Below are 16,242 nucleotides of genomic sequence, written 5' to 3'. Positions count from 1 at the left end.
AGGGCCCGAATAAAATTTAAGCGAATTTCCTCACCAAAACCATACTTTATTTCCTATTTTTATAAATAAAATATAATTCAAATATTTATTATAAAGTTTTGAATTCAAAATATATTTAAAGATTTAATAAATAATTATTTCAGTATCAGTTTTATTAAATTTAATAAGATTATTGATTGATAAATCTTATATAGAATTTCAATTTTTAAAATAAGCATTATTTTTTATAACAATTTTAAGTCCTAATAATTCCATATGGAGTTTAATCAGATTAAAAATTTTATTAAAAATCTAAAATTATACTTTAAAATTTTATATTAAAATCTACCTATACACAAGATTTCAAATATATAATAATATTAATTAAATTTAATATTGAATTCTAAAGTAGGTAACTTTTGGTGTGAAAAGTGCTTGCGCACGGACCCGGGCCCTCATCAAAAAACACGCCCTCGTATAAGCCGATGTAAGCCTAAATCCTCGATATCAGTTAACCAATGATATTAGTTCATTAGATATTATCAGCACCCTTCGGTCCCTTCCACCCTTCATAATCCATTGACACCATTTTACCCCACCATCCACCAAAACAGGAAGCTCGAAAGTTTATATCCTCACAGGATACCTCATGTTCACAATCAAACCACGAATCTCAACAAAGTCAATATCGACAGTTCTACAACGTTCAAGACTTACTCGTTTTGTCGAAGAAAGAAATTCCCTGAAAGTATCCCGTTTTCCAAAACTTTACCCCTCACCAATCCGAATCTCAACCTATCTCACCCCCGCTATCCAGTTACACCAAGCTCGAAAAGTAAAAATGGCTCCTCAACTCGATGGCTACTTCAAGCAAGTAGATGATCTATCGGATCACTTTATCGAAAGACTTCGCAAAGCAGTTGCCATTCCATCTGTGTCCTCCGAGGAAGAACGCAGACCCGATGTTGTGCGTATGGGAGAGTTCTTAGCTGATGAGCTCGCTGCGCTCGGTGCCCATGTCGAAAAACGACCATTAGGCAAACAACCAGGAATGGAGCATCTAGATCTTCCTCCTGTAGTTATTGCACGATATGGAAATGACAAGAAGAAACGCACAATCCTCGTATACGGACATTATGATGTACAACCCGCTGGGAAAGAAGATGGATGGGCCACAGAACCATTCGAGCTTACTGTCGATGATAAAGGCAGAATGTATGGCAGAGGAAGCACGGATGATAAGGGCCCTGTTCTTGGTTGGCTCAACGCAATTGAAGCCCATCAGAAGGCCGGTGTTGACTTCCCCGTCAACCTGTTGATGTGCTTTGAAGGAATGGAAGAATATGGCTCAGAGGGCTTGGATGACTTTATTAAGGAAGAGGCCGATAAGTTTTTCGCAGATACAGATGCTGTTTGTATCTCTGATAACTACTGGCTTGGTACTGAAAAGCCATGTCTTACTTATGGTAAGCACTTCAGCAGTCTTCTTCTTTGTCTCGAGGATCACTTTCCTCCCTTCCAACACTCTCGAAAGTATCCCTTTCTCGGCATAATAACAAACTGATTTGCTTCAAACAGGTCTTCGCGGTTGCAGTTATTACTCCATTGAAATTTCAGGCCCCGGACAAGATCTCCACAGTGGAGTGTTTGGAGGCACAGCTCAAGAGCCAATGACTGATTTGGTCAGGGTACTTGGCAACCTGGTAGATACAAATGGCAAGATTCAGATACCAGGCTTGGCCGAACTTGTCGCTCCACTCACAGATGAGGAGAAATCGCTTTATGGTGATATTGCATTCACTATGGACAATCTCCATGAATCATTAGGTAGTCAGACTACCATCTACAACGACAAGGAGAACACCCTTATGGCCCGCTGGAGATATCCATCTTTGTCAGTTCACGGTATTGAAGGTGCATTTTCTCAACCAGGTGCCAAGACAGTTATCCCCGCCAAAGTCATCGGAAAGTTCTCAATTCGAACTGTTCCAAACATGGAACCCGAGGACGTAGATCGCCTCGTCTTCAAGTATGTTGATGAGCAATTCAAGAAGCTTGGAAGCAAGAATACTATGCGATGCTACTTGCAGCATGCTGGTAAGTGGTGGGTCGCTAGTCCAAAGCACTGGAACTTTTCGAGCGCTGCAAAGGCTGTTGAGAGAGTCTGGGGTGTCAAGCCTGATTTGACTCGTGAGGGAGGAAGGTCAGTTACTTTCTCCACTTGAATCACTCGTGATTAATGCTGATATTCTACTTAGTATTCCCGTCACCTTAACTTTCGAGCAGGCCACTGGTAAGAATGTTCTCCTTTTACCTATGGGTAGTTCTACAGATGCAGCTCATTCGATCAATGAGAAATTGGACAAGAGAAATTACATTGAAGGCATCAAGTTGTTGGGTGCATACTTGCATTATGTGGCCGAGGAACCAATGGTTGAGCAATAAGAAGCGATACCCGAGCGAGCGCATTTACAAAGGTTATTTTTGTCATTGCGAGGTTTGGCAGTCAATGATATATCATTTGCGTTTTATGCATCTTCATCTTATCACAGTACTGGCATGAGCTGAATGAATTTATTTTACTTGATGCACGCTAACTATGCTATCTCTATTGTCATTATCATGCTCATCGTCATTTCTTTTCGACAACCACAAGTCTTAACCCCTGTGTGCCATCCCATGCTCCCTTTTTCGCTTAATCAACTCGTTTGAAGAAATAAACATATGCGAATTTTTTCATCTCTTCGGCATCATTGGCCTTGACCACCTTCTCATCGTTGTAGAGCACCCACGATGTCGTTTTATCTTCAGGAATCTCTTTGCGGATAAATGCGACGTAGGTGACTATATATCATCAGTTATATCCTCACATATCAACAATCGAGACAACGTACCCTGCATGTATGCTAGATCCTTTATGGCAAATGATAGATTGTAGCTGGAATGTAGCGGGCAATGCGGTGCTTCCCGGAGGATCCTCTTTAGTGACATCGCTGTTGACAGCGGCTACCTCATTTTCGAACTCGCCCTGGTCGTCTGGATGACTAAAAAGCCATTCTACAGCTCGTTCCATGTCGCCATTAGTTTCTTTTAATGCCTTTCGCGCTTGCGGAGGTCCAAACCCCATTGCGCCTAACATTTCTATTTTCTCTGGGTCGGCTGTAGCAGATGTAGCTTTGCCAGAGCTTAAATCTAGTGGAACGTCGATGTCTGCATCTTCCATGTGTGCGAAGAGCCATTCCATTGCGGCGTTGGCGTCACTGTTTCCAGTGGCGTGCAAGGCTTTCTCACAACGGACCACTGGAAATCCCATGGCCTCGAGTTGTTGTAAAGCTGCTGCATCTGCGGTGAACGAAGGTTGATCTGGCTCGTCGTCATCGGGGAGAAGTGTTTCGGAAGGTTGCAAACCTGGTGACTGATAATCATCGAGAAGGAACTTCTCGTCTCCGATAACGACAGGAACGTCGACCTTGGTAGGCACCCAATTGATGAGAACAAATCTTCTAGCATTCACAGCGAGAACTTCTGGGAATGTTTTAAAGAGTGATCTTTTGGAAAATCCATCTTTACTGCCACAGGCCGAGCAAGTGAGTTCTACGATCTCCTCAGACGTGAAATTATCTAAACACTCCTTCAACGTTACAGCTTCGTATTCATCCTTCTTTTCGTCGTCCGTAGTAGGCTTTGCCTGTACTGTTCTTACTGGCACAGGAATGGATATATTATCTTGCTCATCTGTACGATATCGCACCTTTTTGCAGCCTAGACATTGCAGGCGCTGCTCCATGACGAAGCGAAAGGCTCGTATGGGGTCCTCGGATGGAGCTACGTGCTGAGAACGTGTAATTAATTTGAAGACGTGGAGGAGAAACTCGAAAGAATCTTGTTGACGCATGGTTGAAAATTCGGCATGACCTCTTCCCACCAAGTATTTCAGCATTGAAGGTGGCAATCCTTTCTGATCTGCAACGCCGCTCGATTCTGATTGATTGGTAGCAGGATCTGGGAACGAGTATCTGCCCGAAAGCAGACCATCTGCCAACTTGCGCAACTGCGTCTCCAGGTCCTGAGCAGGGTCTTCAACAATAGGTAGATCTGTATCTGGTAACAAATAGCGTTTTTGAAATTGGGGCAGGTCAAATAGACACTGGAGCGCGCTTGCCAAGTAGCAGCTATTGCCTAAATTCTTCAAACCAGTAAATCCTTTGCCAAACAGTTTCTTCAATTCATGGCCTTGTTCGTCAGTCATAGAGAACTCCCACCGCATATTTTCGTCGACTTGCATCTCCATCAAACTCTTTTCGGTCTTCTCGCGCTCGGCGAGCATAATTCCCCAATGGGCGAGGTGCTTCCCAAGATTTTCATCAATCCGTTCCTCGTCACATGCATAACAGTACACGTCAGCCGTGCCATCTGAAGTGATGGATCCCAATTTGACCGCAACTGCGTGTCCAGTTTGCTGTTTGTGTTCCAGTCCATGGGAATGTCCCTTGAGTCCACCGAATTGCGCTCGCCCGCATCCCAGATTACCGCAATGTAAGCAGAGCCACAAGTTCTCTTTGAGATCGCAAAGAGAGCAGTGGCCTAGATCTTGAGACTGTATTTGGCGTGCGCTTTCTTGTTGTAAGGTGAGAATGTGTTCACACGATGTAAATTCTTGCTCCCAAGCCTTCACTTCTTCCTTTCTTGAGAATGTATTTGCTTTCATTACACCATCCACAACCGCAGGTAATTTACCGGAGGATTTGTCGACATCGTCAACTGCACATTCATGACAACGAACTTTTGTATGGTACTCGAATCGATCGGCTTCGGTTTCTGCGGCAATGGCTAATCTGGACATCTTTGGAGGGGGCTCATCTCGAACAATATGGCGTTTTGTTCTTCGAATATTGAGAACCAAAGGATGATTTTTGATGGTATGATGGAGTTTGGAATGGTTCCTATCGCCAGTACAGCCGCCATTGAAGCAAAACAGACAAACATCCAAACCAGTAGAGTCATCCTAGATTAGAATTAAGGTCAGTCGTGCTTTGCCATCGGAAAAGTTTTCAAGATAAAGATAGGCAATTGCCACAAACAAATAATGAAGCTTACTATGGAATCAAAACATTGTGTACAATCTTCGCGATAGACCGCTTGGCTTGGTCCTGGGGGACGCAGCTCTGAGGAGGCATCAGTTTTGACACCGGGTTAGTGGTCAAGAGGTTGTAAGGAACTTACCAGCTGCGTCAATATGCTTACAAGACATTTTTTGTCTAGGGTATCTTGTAATGTTGCCCGCAATTTTAGATTGCTGTGTTATGTAAGTGGTAAGGAATTGATTACCTTGAGAGGTAGGTGTTGATGTTGCTAGAATGTTAAGCAGATTAAGTAGCGGCAGTGTCTAGTAGTAGATGATACTAGGTACGTGGTACTAGGTATTAGACCGGTAGGGAGTCTCAAGGCAGGCTGAGGCTGGTCAGATTTAACCAAATGGGAAAGCGGGAATGTGGTGGTTGGATGGTGGGGTGGGGTGGGATATTTCGTGGTTTGGTGGGGTAATAGGCAAGTAAGTGCATACGATAGATCAAGGAAGAGAAGCTTCAGGTATGCTCGTACGGTCAACGCGTAAAGATTATTCTGGCGAGTCTGGGTAGGTCTGGTAGGCGAGGACTACACGGATGGCGGTAGATCAAAGCAAACTGAGGGGTAAAGAGCATCGCGGTATCACGGGAGTGGCCCTTCAGTCTACCATTGGTCCAACAAGTCTAATCCACTACTAGGTACTAGGTAGTCTCTCGATCTCGATGTGTAGAGTGTGTAAAGTAGACGGTCCATATCTCTTGCATCTCGCCACCACTTACTTTATTTTACATGGGAGAAGGAGAGAAAGAGAATTTGTCATTCACTTCATTTGACCGGCGTCCGGTTTTCGCACAGAGGCTGGTGACAGTTCATTGGTCGGTCCATTGATTTGAATCGATCTTATCTCCGTCGGCATCCATCGGTCTTTTTCCATCGTTGCGAACAATGGTTGGTGTGCTAATCATCATCATCACCCATTGATTGGTGCATGTCTACCTTATATCCGTCCTTATGACATAAAACCGCTTGAGATAAGCAGCATTAAGCTTGATAACGGTGGCTCGGGTAGTTGGACACACGAGCTAAGCCTCATTGGGATCTTCTGTGAGACTCCGAGCTCCGCGAATCCCGCTTTCCTCTAGATCCTTGCTCCCACTTATATTTCTTTATTTCTTTGATGACCTCTTGAAAATCCCGTCAATTTATTATCAGATCTACCCCAACTTTATACAAGTCAAAAACACCAAACACCATCACAACCTACCTCCTTCATCTGCAATACAGTAATAATCAAATCATACGACCTACCTAACCTCCCCAACATTAAATCTCATCAACTTCAATACTCTACCTGATTCATATATCATCATATCATCAAATCTTTGATTGATACGAACTAAATCTTCCTACCTATCCGATCGCCACTCCATTACACATCACAAAAAATGTTTCGAAGAGCTTTGTCAAATGCACCCCGCGTTGCCGGCAGAGTGTTATCGGCAAACAGCCACTCCGCTATCAGACCTCTACCAGCCCAAATTGCATCGCCATCTTTCGTTACTGGTCGCAGGTCATATCATGAAAAGGTCCTCGATCATTATTCGCGGCCGAGAAATGTTGGCAGTATGTCAAAAACGGATACCGATGTAGGGACTGGTTTGGTCGGCGCACCAGCATGTGGCGATGTCATGAAGTTGCAAATCAGAGTGGATCCAGATACGAATACTATTTCCGATGTGAAGTTTAAGACGTTTGGTTGCGGTTCGGCCATTGCTTCTTCTTCATACTTGACAGAATTGGTTCGAGGAATGACACTTGAGGAGGCAGGTCGAGTGAGAAATACAGAAATTGCAAAGGAGCTCTGTCTTCCACCTGTGAAGCGTAAGTCTATGCACTTTGCATTTACCTAGTTGCACATACTAACACTGCCTCAGTCCATTGCTCTATGCTTGCCGAGGATGCCATCAAATCTGCTATCTCAAATTACTACACCAAGAACCCCAAGTCTCAATCTACGAACCTCGGAGGTACTGGTGCATCCATGCCAAAGATTGACGTGGACGCAGTGATGGAACCCGCACAGTCTCAGACAGCAACAGTTTAAAGAAAAATCGATAGTAGGCGCATTTAGGACATGAAGGTTTTTCTTTCCACGTGTATTATGATTGAAAGGTGTACTTGTTTGATCTGGTAAAGGATGGATCGGTGATCGGATGCCAGGCTGTTGAAGTCGGGAAAGATCAGAGCGGGCAGAGGAGATTGGTCTCGTTGACCTTGTCTTGATCCAACACCAAATTTGGGTATTAGCCGGATTGTTTAGGGGAGGTTTAGTTTTTTCCCACTCACACAGCTAGATACAACATCTCAGTTAAAATGAAGCATAAGATACCAGTAGTTACACTTAGCAATCACCATAAACAATGATCGAAACAGTGATTGATTTCATTACTGATATGTACTACATTATATATTAAGACATGATGTGTCTAGCTAATTCCATACAATATGCAAGACAGGGAAGGGTGTCTACAAGATCCACGAAGGATTACCAGATGTGGGATTCGACATAAGTTGAATAGGAAATCAATTCACGATTGCAAATGGCCATAGCAGCCGAATCTTATAGAGTGGACGACCATGGCATTCAAAATTGATTTGGGTGTAAGTAATAATGAAGAGAGAAATGTCAAGATATTCTGAAATGCTTTGATTCGTCAAATTAAATCTCGAAAAAAAAGTTAAGCCGCGAATCGGCAAAGCGTGTGAAGGTGTCTTTATCTTATCATTTGTCAGGAACTAAATAATTTTTTTCTGCAGGGTAGCATCTAGCCATCTGCAGCTTTTTCGAAAAATATATTTGACTGTGTAAATCAACCACAATTACAAATCTCAATCATGCCGAAACGTACAATAGAAGATACAGAATTAAATTCTGGGGATAACGACATCAAGATCTCCTCCAAGAAAAGTCGCAAAGAAAAGAAGGAAAAGAAGGAAAAGAAGGAAAAGAAGGAAAAGAAGGAAAAGAAATCCAAGGATGTCGAAGAGCCAGCCACAGAATCCACCCCAATCGAGGTTGAGGTAGAATCGAAAGAGGCTCGCAGAGAAAGAAAACGACTTAAGAAGGAGAAGAAAGCTCAAGAGGCAGAAAAGGAGACAGAAGAAGAAGAAAAATCGGGAGTTGAAGCAATTGAGCCTGCGTCGGATGCCAATACTGCTGCAGATGCGAAAGCTGCTAAAAAGGCAGAAAAGGCACGATTGAAGGCATTGAAGAAGGAAGGAAAAGAAGAGAAGGCTGACAGCACCAAGTCTATTGAAACTACAGCACCTGCAAGCGTTACTCCGCAACAAAATGGAACAACGTACACGGAAGATCCTAATCTGAGCGGCTTGCCACAAAGCGAAATAGACTCCTTCTTGACCACAAACTTCATCACTATCACCGACCCATTATCTACTTCAGCTACTCTAAGACCGCTGACAAATTTCGATTACCTACCGATCACCGATCCTGCTCAACGAGCTCCATTCAAGGACTTCAAGGCTCCAACACCTATTCAAGCCGCCGCATGGCCGTTCTTGCTCGCTGGTCGCGATGTAATTGGTGTCGCCGAGACTGGTTCGGGAAAAACCATGGCATTCGCTGTTCCTTGCGTGCGTTATATGTCATCCTTGCCTAAGAACCAGATAAACAAAGGTCCTAGGGCCGTTGTCGTGTCGCCGACTCGAGAATTGGCGATGCAGAGTTATGAGCAGATTGTAAAACTTGCCAAGGCATCTGGTCTTTTGTGTGTCTGTGTGTATGGTGGTGTTCCCAAGGATGAGCAGATCAGAGCATTGAAAACTGCGGACATCGTTGTCGCTACCCCCGGTCGTCTCAACGATCTCATCAACCAAGGATGTGCAGATTTGAGCAAGGCCCGATATGTCGTTCTTGACGAAGCTGATCGTATGCTGGATAAAGGGTTTGAGGAAGAGATCAGAAAGATTATCAACACTACTCCCTCTCTTGGAAAGAGACAGACACTCATGTTCACGGCGACTTGGCCCGAGTCTGTTCGCGAATTAGCTGCCACATTCATGACCAGCCCGGTGAAGATTGCAATTGGTGACAATCCCACAGGAGATTTGCGAGCCAACTCGCGCATCGTTCAGAAGGTTGAGGTCGTGGAACCAAGGGACAAGGAATACAGACTTATGCAACTATTAAAGCAATATCAAAGTGGCAGTCAAAAGGATGACCGAATCCTGGTCTTTTGTTTGTACAAAAAGGAAGCTACTAGAGTAGAGAGTTTCATTAGACAGAAGGGCTTCCGAGTTGCTGGTATCCATGGTGATTTGAGTCAGGAACAAAGAACGAGAAGTTTGGAGGCTTTCAAGAGTGGTAACACCCCAATTCTGGTTGCTACAGATGTCGCAGCTCGAGGTCTGGATATTCCTGCTGTCAAGTTAGTCATCAACTGCACGTTCCCTCTTACAGTGGAAGACTATGTGCACCGCATTGGTCGAACAGGTAGAGCTGGCAAAGATGGACTGGCAATTACATTGTTCACTGAGCATGACAAGGCTCAGTCTGGCGCGTAAGTAAAACACCCGAATTTTGATCTATCATCTACTAATAGTCGATCTAGTTTGATCAACGTCCTCAAGGCAGCTAATCAACCAGTCCCCGACGAATTGTTGAAGTTTGGTACTACGGTCAAGAAGAAGGCTCACGATGCTTATGGTGCATTTTTCAAGAATGTGGACACTACCAAAAAAGCAACAAAGATAACATTTGATTAAGATGCAATAAGTTAGGGTTATAGGATAATTTGCTGGGAGAATTTAAATTCAGCCTTTAATTGCATGGTAACATTCGAGGAGATATCCTTTCTCGCTCGTGGCTCTATCAAGGCGTAATGGTTAGTAGTTTATAGATCGGCGTTACAGCTGAGAACTTACAGGAGAATCACAAAAATTATTGCCACCAAACCACTCTTGATAATGTCCACTAAACCACCCGTGAATGACGTTCTCATTTGAGCAAGTGCGGCATATGTAACAACCCCAAGTGAGATTGTGCTCGGTCGTGGTAACAAGTCCTTAACTGTGAATTTAGCGCCATAGCGCCTGCAGTAGGTCAGAATAAAACGACCGCACCATATGATCCGTAAGAGCATGTTAGCCATATTTGCCAGTACTAGACCTTCGGCCCCGAGATCCAAAATTCCTAAAAACAGATAAGCGGCACCACCAAAGCCGGCAGAGAAAGCAGACATCCACAAAGATTGCCTATTAACTTCGGCTTCGGTTGCAACAACGGCTACAAAAGCCTCGCACACTCCATTTAGTGCAAGTAATGGTATGTAGTAGCAATACACTGCAAGAACATTGCCAGCTCCAGACGACTGCCATCGTGGGCCAGCAATGAAGTTCAATAGAAGCGGGGCGATAGTTGGACCTACGGCAACTATGGCAACTGACAGTATAAGATATATACGTAGAAGCCTGTGCAAGTCTGTGCTGGCTTTCTCGGCAGCTCCCTTGGTTGGCTTTCCGTCAACGACAGAGAGGAGCTTCCCAAAATAGTTTCTGGACATTTCCTCGATTGGCTGTAAGACTAGTCGAGCAATCAGGCCACCATAGTTGCTCGCTAGTGCATAGATACCTTGGGCTGTTTGGGTGGCCATAGATGCTATAAGAAACGTGTCGCCTTGTGTCAAGACATGCTTTACCATTGATTGTATCATCAAACTGCCTCCCAAAGACAAGAGTGGTTTGGAGAGGTAAGAGTAGATATACTCCTTTTCTTACTACCATTGATTAGCTCGTAAATTGTACCATGTCAAGGTGTTTGGAATACCTGTAAAATAGGCTTGATCATTAATGAGAATCCGCCCCGTGATGCATGTTCCAGACGCCCAATAAGTACACCAGTAGCATCGCAATAGCATATGCCCCCTGACCAATGGCAAATGGCAGTACACCCAACTCTATCTGATGATGCGCAGCCCAAACTGCAACAGCGCAAGTAACAATGCATCTCAAAACTGTTGCTATCGATTCCGCAGCAGCTCGAACTTTGAAGGCCGATTTTTGTTGCGCGATGACGAAACATGGCTCAGCCAACAATTCTAGAATTGCAGCCACACCATATAATTTTAAAGATTGTTGAAAATAAGGCGTTTCAACCACGCCAGTTTGCCCAGCATTGGCATAGATCCAACCAAACAGCACCGTAGATGCCAGTCCGAGAGCAATAGAGATGTAAGACAGATTCACGATTGCTTGGCTTTTACCAGCAGTCGTTCGGCTATCCAAATATCTGTCCTTTGTGGACAGATTGCTGTCCTGTTTGGCTTTAGAGTCATCATCGCTCGTGTCGGTCTGGCGCTGTATGGCGACACGCAGACTTTCTCTGGAGAAGAAAAGTACAGTGATGGAGTAAACTTCAAGTTGTGTTGATACAGCAAGGAGTTCGGGTGAGAGATACCGGAGAAGTATCTGGTTCACGACGAATGTCAGCGCTCGAGACCCGGCTTGCAATGCAATCAAGAGAGATGCTCCACCAGCTGATGTTGAAAAAAGAGATTTGCTTGCTGGCTTCTCTTTATTGGGTTCCACAGACGTCATCGATGGCCATATGTATCGCTCTGGATTTTTGGTTGCAATCTGTTTTGTAATTTCAAGATGTCTATGCACTTTGATTGCTGGTCACATGATCTAGTTGATTATACCTGCGCTCCGGACCGGGAAGGGAAATTATGTGCGAACAGCAACATGTACTATCCTATCCCAGTGCTCAATGATGATTTGATCTTTATCCTTGATGTCCATACTCTGTCGATAAACCTATCTAGATGGGTGATTGTATTGATCTAGCATGGTGATTGACGAGGTATAGAAGGTACGGAGGGTTGAGCAACAACTGAACATATGCTTCAGTGAATGAATTTGGGGTTGAAAGAAGATACTCCTAGATCCTATCTGAAACATTCGAAATACTATGAAGTGATAAGTCTAATAATCCCGTTTAAATATCACGCGAGACTTGTATGTTGGTAAAAGTCATTACATGTTTGAAAGACAAACACATGCCCCCTACCTCCCATGAACAAAGGAAAAAGAGTTGCATAGTCGAAGTTCTTCCGTGCAGTTTCTTCCACTGTTGCTCCCCTCTTCAATATCATCATCTCCAGGTACCTTTTGCGTGATCTCACCTATAGGTTAGATTTTGTCCCTCATGGGGTGTTTTGTGAAATGTGTCGATTCATTGTATCCTCTTGGTATTGAATGCTCGCATGCATTCCCAAGCTACTTACCTGGTCAGCTATATTTACCAACGAACAGCAGTAATAGCTTTATATCTGTTGATTCGTGGTCTTAGAGTTACACAGGCCGTGGGCTTTGTGATTGAGCCACTCTTAGAAATACCAATTACCTTGTAATCGTTGAGGGAAATGGCAACATTGTACAGGTGTGAGGTTTGTGAGCACATGGACTGCTATGGATCCGAGAGAAGTCTTCCGGGTCTCAGTCTGGATGAGACCTAAAACAAACGACTGAATGTTCGACCTCGTCCATTTTGGCTCAACTTGGCAAGATGTATTTGAGATTGTCACAAAATTTGGTCGAGTTGAAGCCTGTATAGTGATCGCTGCAAGTCTCTGTAGTCTTCTGCAGTAAAGCTTTGCGGACGAAGCAGAAGGATAGGAAACTTCGTTTATTTTTGTTGTCCAGAGCCAGCGATTATCCCGGGTGTATAATACATTTACAAGACTAGAAGGCTAGATTTATTGGGATTTTCAACGGGGCGTGTTTCGGGGGCAGTCAGTCTGTAACAGCAACTGATGCTGTCGTTTCTCTATCTCTGAAATCTCACACGACATCCTCTAATGGTACTGGAAATAGCCCCGCCGTTGTCTCTTTCCAGAGGCACTAAGAAGTTTGTCCATCAATGTTCTTATATACAAATGATGCTTTGCTTTATACAGACCACCTGGTTGGCAAATATAGTTGAAATTTTCTAAGTTCATTTACAAATATATTCTACACTCTTATAGATATTATCAATGTATATCAGATTTTGAAGAGGTTCATCAATCACAATACAACTCTTATTCATATATCAACTTTCAAGTAAACTCTTAGCACGATTAATAATAGAATATCTAACATACTTAGCGAAATAGTTAAAGTTATATAGTACAAATCAAAAATATATCTTAATAATATAGTGGAAATACTGAATAATGCTTTTACAATATCTCTATTCTATATAATATACAATTGAGATATAATGTTTAAGCTGTATTTTTGATTAAGTATTATATATTTTGATATAATGCAAACATGATTAAGTATTATTTGTTAATCTTTATAATTAGTTTTTATGTGTTTTATATTTAGTTTTTAGAGGGTTTATAATATAGTTTTTCAAATAAATAAAAAAATTTAATAGGATTATAGTATAGAGTGATTAATAATCTTTTCAGGCAAGATTAAGTAAAGAAGTATTGGTTCGAGAGAGATACGGAAGACGTGGTTCCCACTATCAGTAGGCCCCTAAAATGTCTATTTGTATTCAATCTAAAGAGCTAGCTAATGAGGGGAAATAGTAGGCCTTATATAGACACTACTGAAAGAGCTAGTCTCCTTCGCATTCGCCTAAATACCTTTGATACAGTAGCCATTATATTGAAGTCATTCTTTTGAAGTGAATTCCCTTGTTCACACAATATTAGTAGTAGTAGTAGTAAATTCATAATCGATTCGGTCTATATAGCTATACTAAGACCATGCGATACGCCTATATCTGTATCTAATTGAATAAAGTAAATAGGAAAAAAGATATAAAAAATCTATTCTTTTCCGGTATCCCATTGAGTTGCCTGTATTATATACCCATCCTATTCAACACTTATAGCTTGTGATATTTATACTTTCGAAGACGATATTATAAAGCGTTTTGTTTCTATTTTACGAATTAATAATGTATAATCTACTCCTATTTAATCTAATAATATAAGCCCCTTCTCCCTCTCCCTATATTGATACAATTTATTTATTTATTTATTTATAGTGATTAACGTCTAATATCTGACCTCCCAAGGGGTATTCTAGATGTACTAAGGAGCGGGCCTATGGGCCGCTAGCGTTCCAGCCGCTTATAGTAGTGTAATGTTAGCTAAACAGGGGCTTGTTGCCTCTGGTATTCCCCTGTTCAGTATTGCTTATAGTGATCCTGTGATTGTTTTGTCTAAGGGTTTATGGTTTTATTTTAAAGGGCCTTGTTTTGTATACTATTTAAATATCAATAGATAATTAGATTGATTACTATCGATTAGAAGAGTACTTAGAACGCTTATAACTATTCGGTGCGGGTCTTAGATTGATCGGGATAGAGAGTTTATCCTTAGAGTATTGGAGTAGATTGGAATTCGTATAATTTTGTATAGTTTGAGTATATTTTAATATAGAATCTGGATTTAGCGAGAAGGTTAGTAAAGCTATATTATATTCGCAGAACACGGTTGACATATGCTATCACATCCTATTCAAATTAAAATCGATTTGGTATAAGTAATCAATTACCATGCATCTGATTATTGATTGAATATTGAAAGAAATGTAGTGGGCTTTTCTCAATCCTATATATATAGATATTTATACTATTTTTGTAATTGAATTTAATATAATAGACTACAAAGTCATTATATCTGATTTGCATTACTATAAGTCTGTATAGTATCCTATAAGAAAGCTTGAGGCTTTCCGGTTCTAAGATATTATATATCGGTTTCCATATATTGTATATTTCGGAGATCAGGCCTTTTTTTTCCTTTTACCATTTACTCTCGGAACACCGATATTTAGTATATAGAATAAAGCGAAAACTACTAACTATAGAGAGGTAGAATAAATCAGGGTCAAGTGATCTAACTGTATTCTGATTAATGAAACAATTAACTGCCTCATTGCTTTTAATTTCAATATATTTAAAGGATTACTTGATTACAATATTATAGTATTATATTACTTAATAATATTTATAATATATTTATTAAAAGAAGATAGTGGCATTTTCTCGTATTTCCCAGATTACTGAAATACTATTAATATATAATTATATTTGTTCCTAATAGGGGCAATCAATAATATTCAGAAGGTATTTTAATCCCTATTATATGCTGATTACCTCAGTATCAAAAATATGTAACTGTTATATATACAATTATAATTGCTATTGATTTATTACTTACTATAATAAATTATAAAGCTATATCCTATACAGTAATTGTATTTGTTGTATTATTCAGATCTATCTGAAAATACAGAGTAGTTTTCTTAAAGGATTAAATCTTATCATTCCTTAAATATTTTCATAGCATTCTCTTTATCCATATTATTTGTTAAATCAATATAGTACTCAGAAGAGAAGTGAGGCTATAAGAGTCTGAAGCGCTCGATAATAGAGATCGCTTATTCTATTCTTTACAGTTTTGTATTGGGATCTTTCAGAGTACTTGTATCTCATCCTTTCTTTCTAATACACAACTTCAATCAGTTTACAAATAGGTATTATATATCCACTGTCTAAAGCCAAAACATAAACCTCAGTCTAGCTTACTCTAATACAATAATTCCAGCTGGGAGATTAGTTTCTATAAGAAATGCAGTTATTGGAGTTGTTTTATAAACAGATAAAGCTCCCTATACCGCATTATGAATCATCTTGCTGACTAGATCGATGTATTTCTTGATCCCAATACTAACTGGAATATAGCCTGTATTTGGGCATTGTTTATATAGCCCATCAAACCATACTTCGAAGCCGAAGAGAGCGACAGGAAGTATACAAATAATAATCGCTTTTCGCAAACAGGCTGCAGATAGTCCGTAGGCTATATGAGCTATTGATTAGATATAGGATACAATATATATAGTTTTCGCGATACGCGTTTTGATATATTATAGAAACGTTAGATACCGATCAAAAAGATGTCAAGTTAGTATAAGATTAATTATACTCTATTAGTGAACTCTAAAGAGATTAGCATAATAACTAAATCCTAATTTATCTTTATAATCAGATTTGTAATTTCATATTTCCTTAATATATAAAATAGCTCAAACTTTTTCAAAGCGAAAAAGACTTTATTCTAATCTTCTCATTATAAAATACATCAAACGGTTCGGCAGAGCATATATATA

At 41.0% G+C, this 16,242-nt stretch overlaps 6 protein-coding genes across 6 annotated transcripts; 3 read left to right on the top strand and 3 right to left on the bottom strand.

Moving 5' to 3' along the window:
- Positions 1–628: 628 nt before the first annotated feature.
- Positions 629–2,579, top strand: EAF02_010985 (uncharacterized protein; the record flags this gene model as incomplete). Its single annotated transcript, XM_038907033.1, has 3 exons — positions 629–1,445; positions 1,558–2,182; positions 2,238–2,579. 3 exons carry the CDS (start codon positions 629–631, stop codon positions 2,422–2,424), a joined length of 1,629 nt encoding a protein of 542 aa, XP_038753059.1. The 3' UTR covers positions 2,425–2,579.
- Positions 2,580–2,786: 207 nt separating this feature from the next.
- On the bottom strand, positions 2,787–5,230 carry EAF02_010984 (uncharacterized protein; the record flags this gene model as incomplete). Its single annotated transcript, XM_038907032.1, has 4 exons — positions 2,787–2,823; positions 2,874–4,984; positions 5,077–5,144; positions 5,203–5,230. 4 exons carry the CDS (start codon positions 5,228–5,230, stop codon positions 2,787–2,789), a joined length of 2,244 nt encoding a protein of 747 aa, XP_038753058.1.
- A 1,261-nt stretch (positions 5,231–6,491) lies between these two features.
- EAF02_010983 (uncharacterized protein) lies at positions 6,492–7,150 on the top strand (the record flags this gene model as incomplete). Its single annotated transcript, XM_038907031.1, has 2 exons — positions 6,492–6,927; positions 6,981–7,150. The coding sequence occupies 2 exons, from the start codon at positions 6,492–6,494 to the stop codon at positions 7,148–7,150; spliced, it is 606 nt and encodes a 201-aa protein (XP_038753057.1).
- Positions 7,151–7,941: 791 nt separating this feature from the next.
- On the top strand, positions 7,942–9,831 carry EAF02_010982 (uncharacterized protein; the record flags this gene model as incomplete). Its single annotated transcript, XM_038907030.1, has 2 exons — positions 7,942–9,626; positions 9,678–9,831. The coding sequence occupies 2 exons, from the start codon at positions 7,942–7,944 to the stop codon at positions 9,829–9,831; spliced, it is 1,839 nt and encodes a 612-aa protein (XP_038753056.1).
- A 48-nt stretch (positions 9,832–9,879) lies between these two features.
- EAF02_010981 (uncharacterized protein) lies at positions 9,880–10,718 on the bottom strand (the record flags this gene model as incomplete). The annotated part of the gene is made up of 2 exons (XM_038907029.1): positions 9,880–9,934; positions 9,991–10,718. The coding sequence occupies 2 exons, from the start codon at positions 10,716–10,718 to the stop codon at positions 9,880–9,882; spliced, it is 783 nt and encodes a 260-aa protein (XP_038753055.1).
- A 193-nt stretch (positions 10,719–10,911) lies between these two features.
- EAF02_010980 (uncharacterized protein) lies at positions 10,912–11,661 on the bottom strand (the record flags this gene model as incomplete). Its single annotated transcript, XM_038907028.1, has 1 exon — positions 10,912–11,661. The coding sequence occupies one exon, from the start codon at positions 11,659–11,661 to the stop codon at positions 10,912–10,914; it is 750 nt and encodes a 249-aa protein (XP_038753054.1).
- Positions 11,662–16,242: the final 4,581 nt, after the last annotated feature.

Source organism: Botrytis sinoallii, assembly GCF_014898435.1.
Source record: "Botrytis sinoallii strain Bc 23 chromosome Unknown BSIN_029, whole genome shotgun sequence".
In the NCBI taxonomy this organism is placed as follows: domain Eukaryota; kingdom Fungi; phylum Ascomycota; class Leotiomycetes; order Helotiales; family Sclerotiniaceae; genus Botrytis; species Botrytis sinoallii.
The sequence above is the reverse complement of the archived record's forward strand: the minus strand, read 5'-3'. Positions and strand labels throughout refer to the sequence as shown.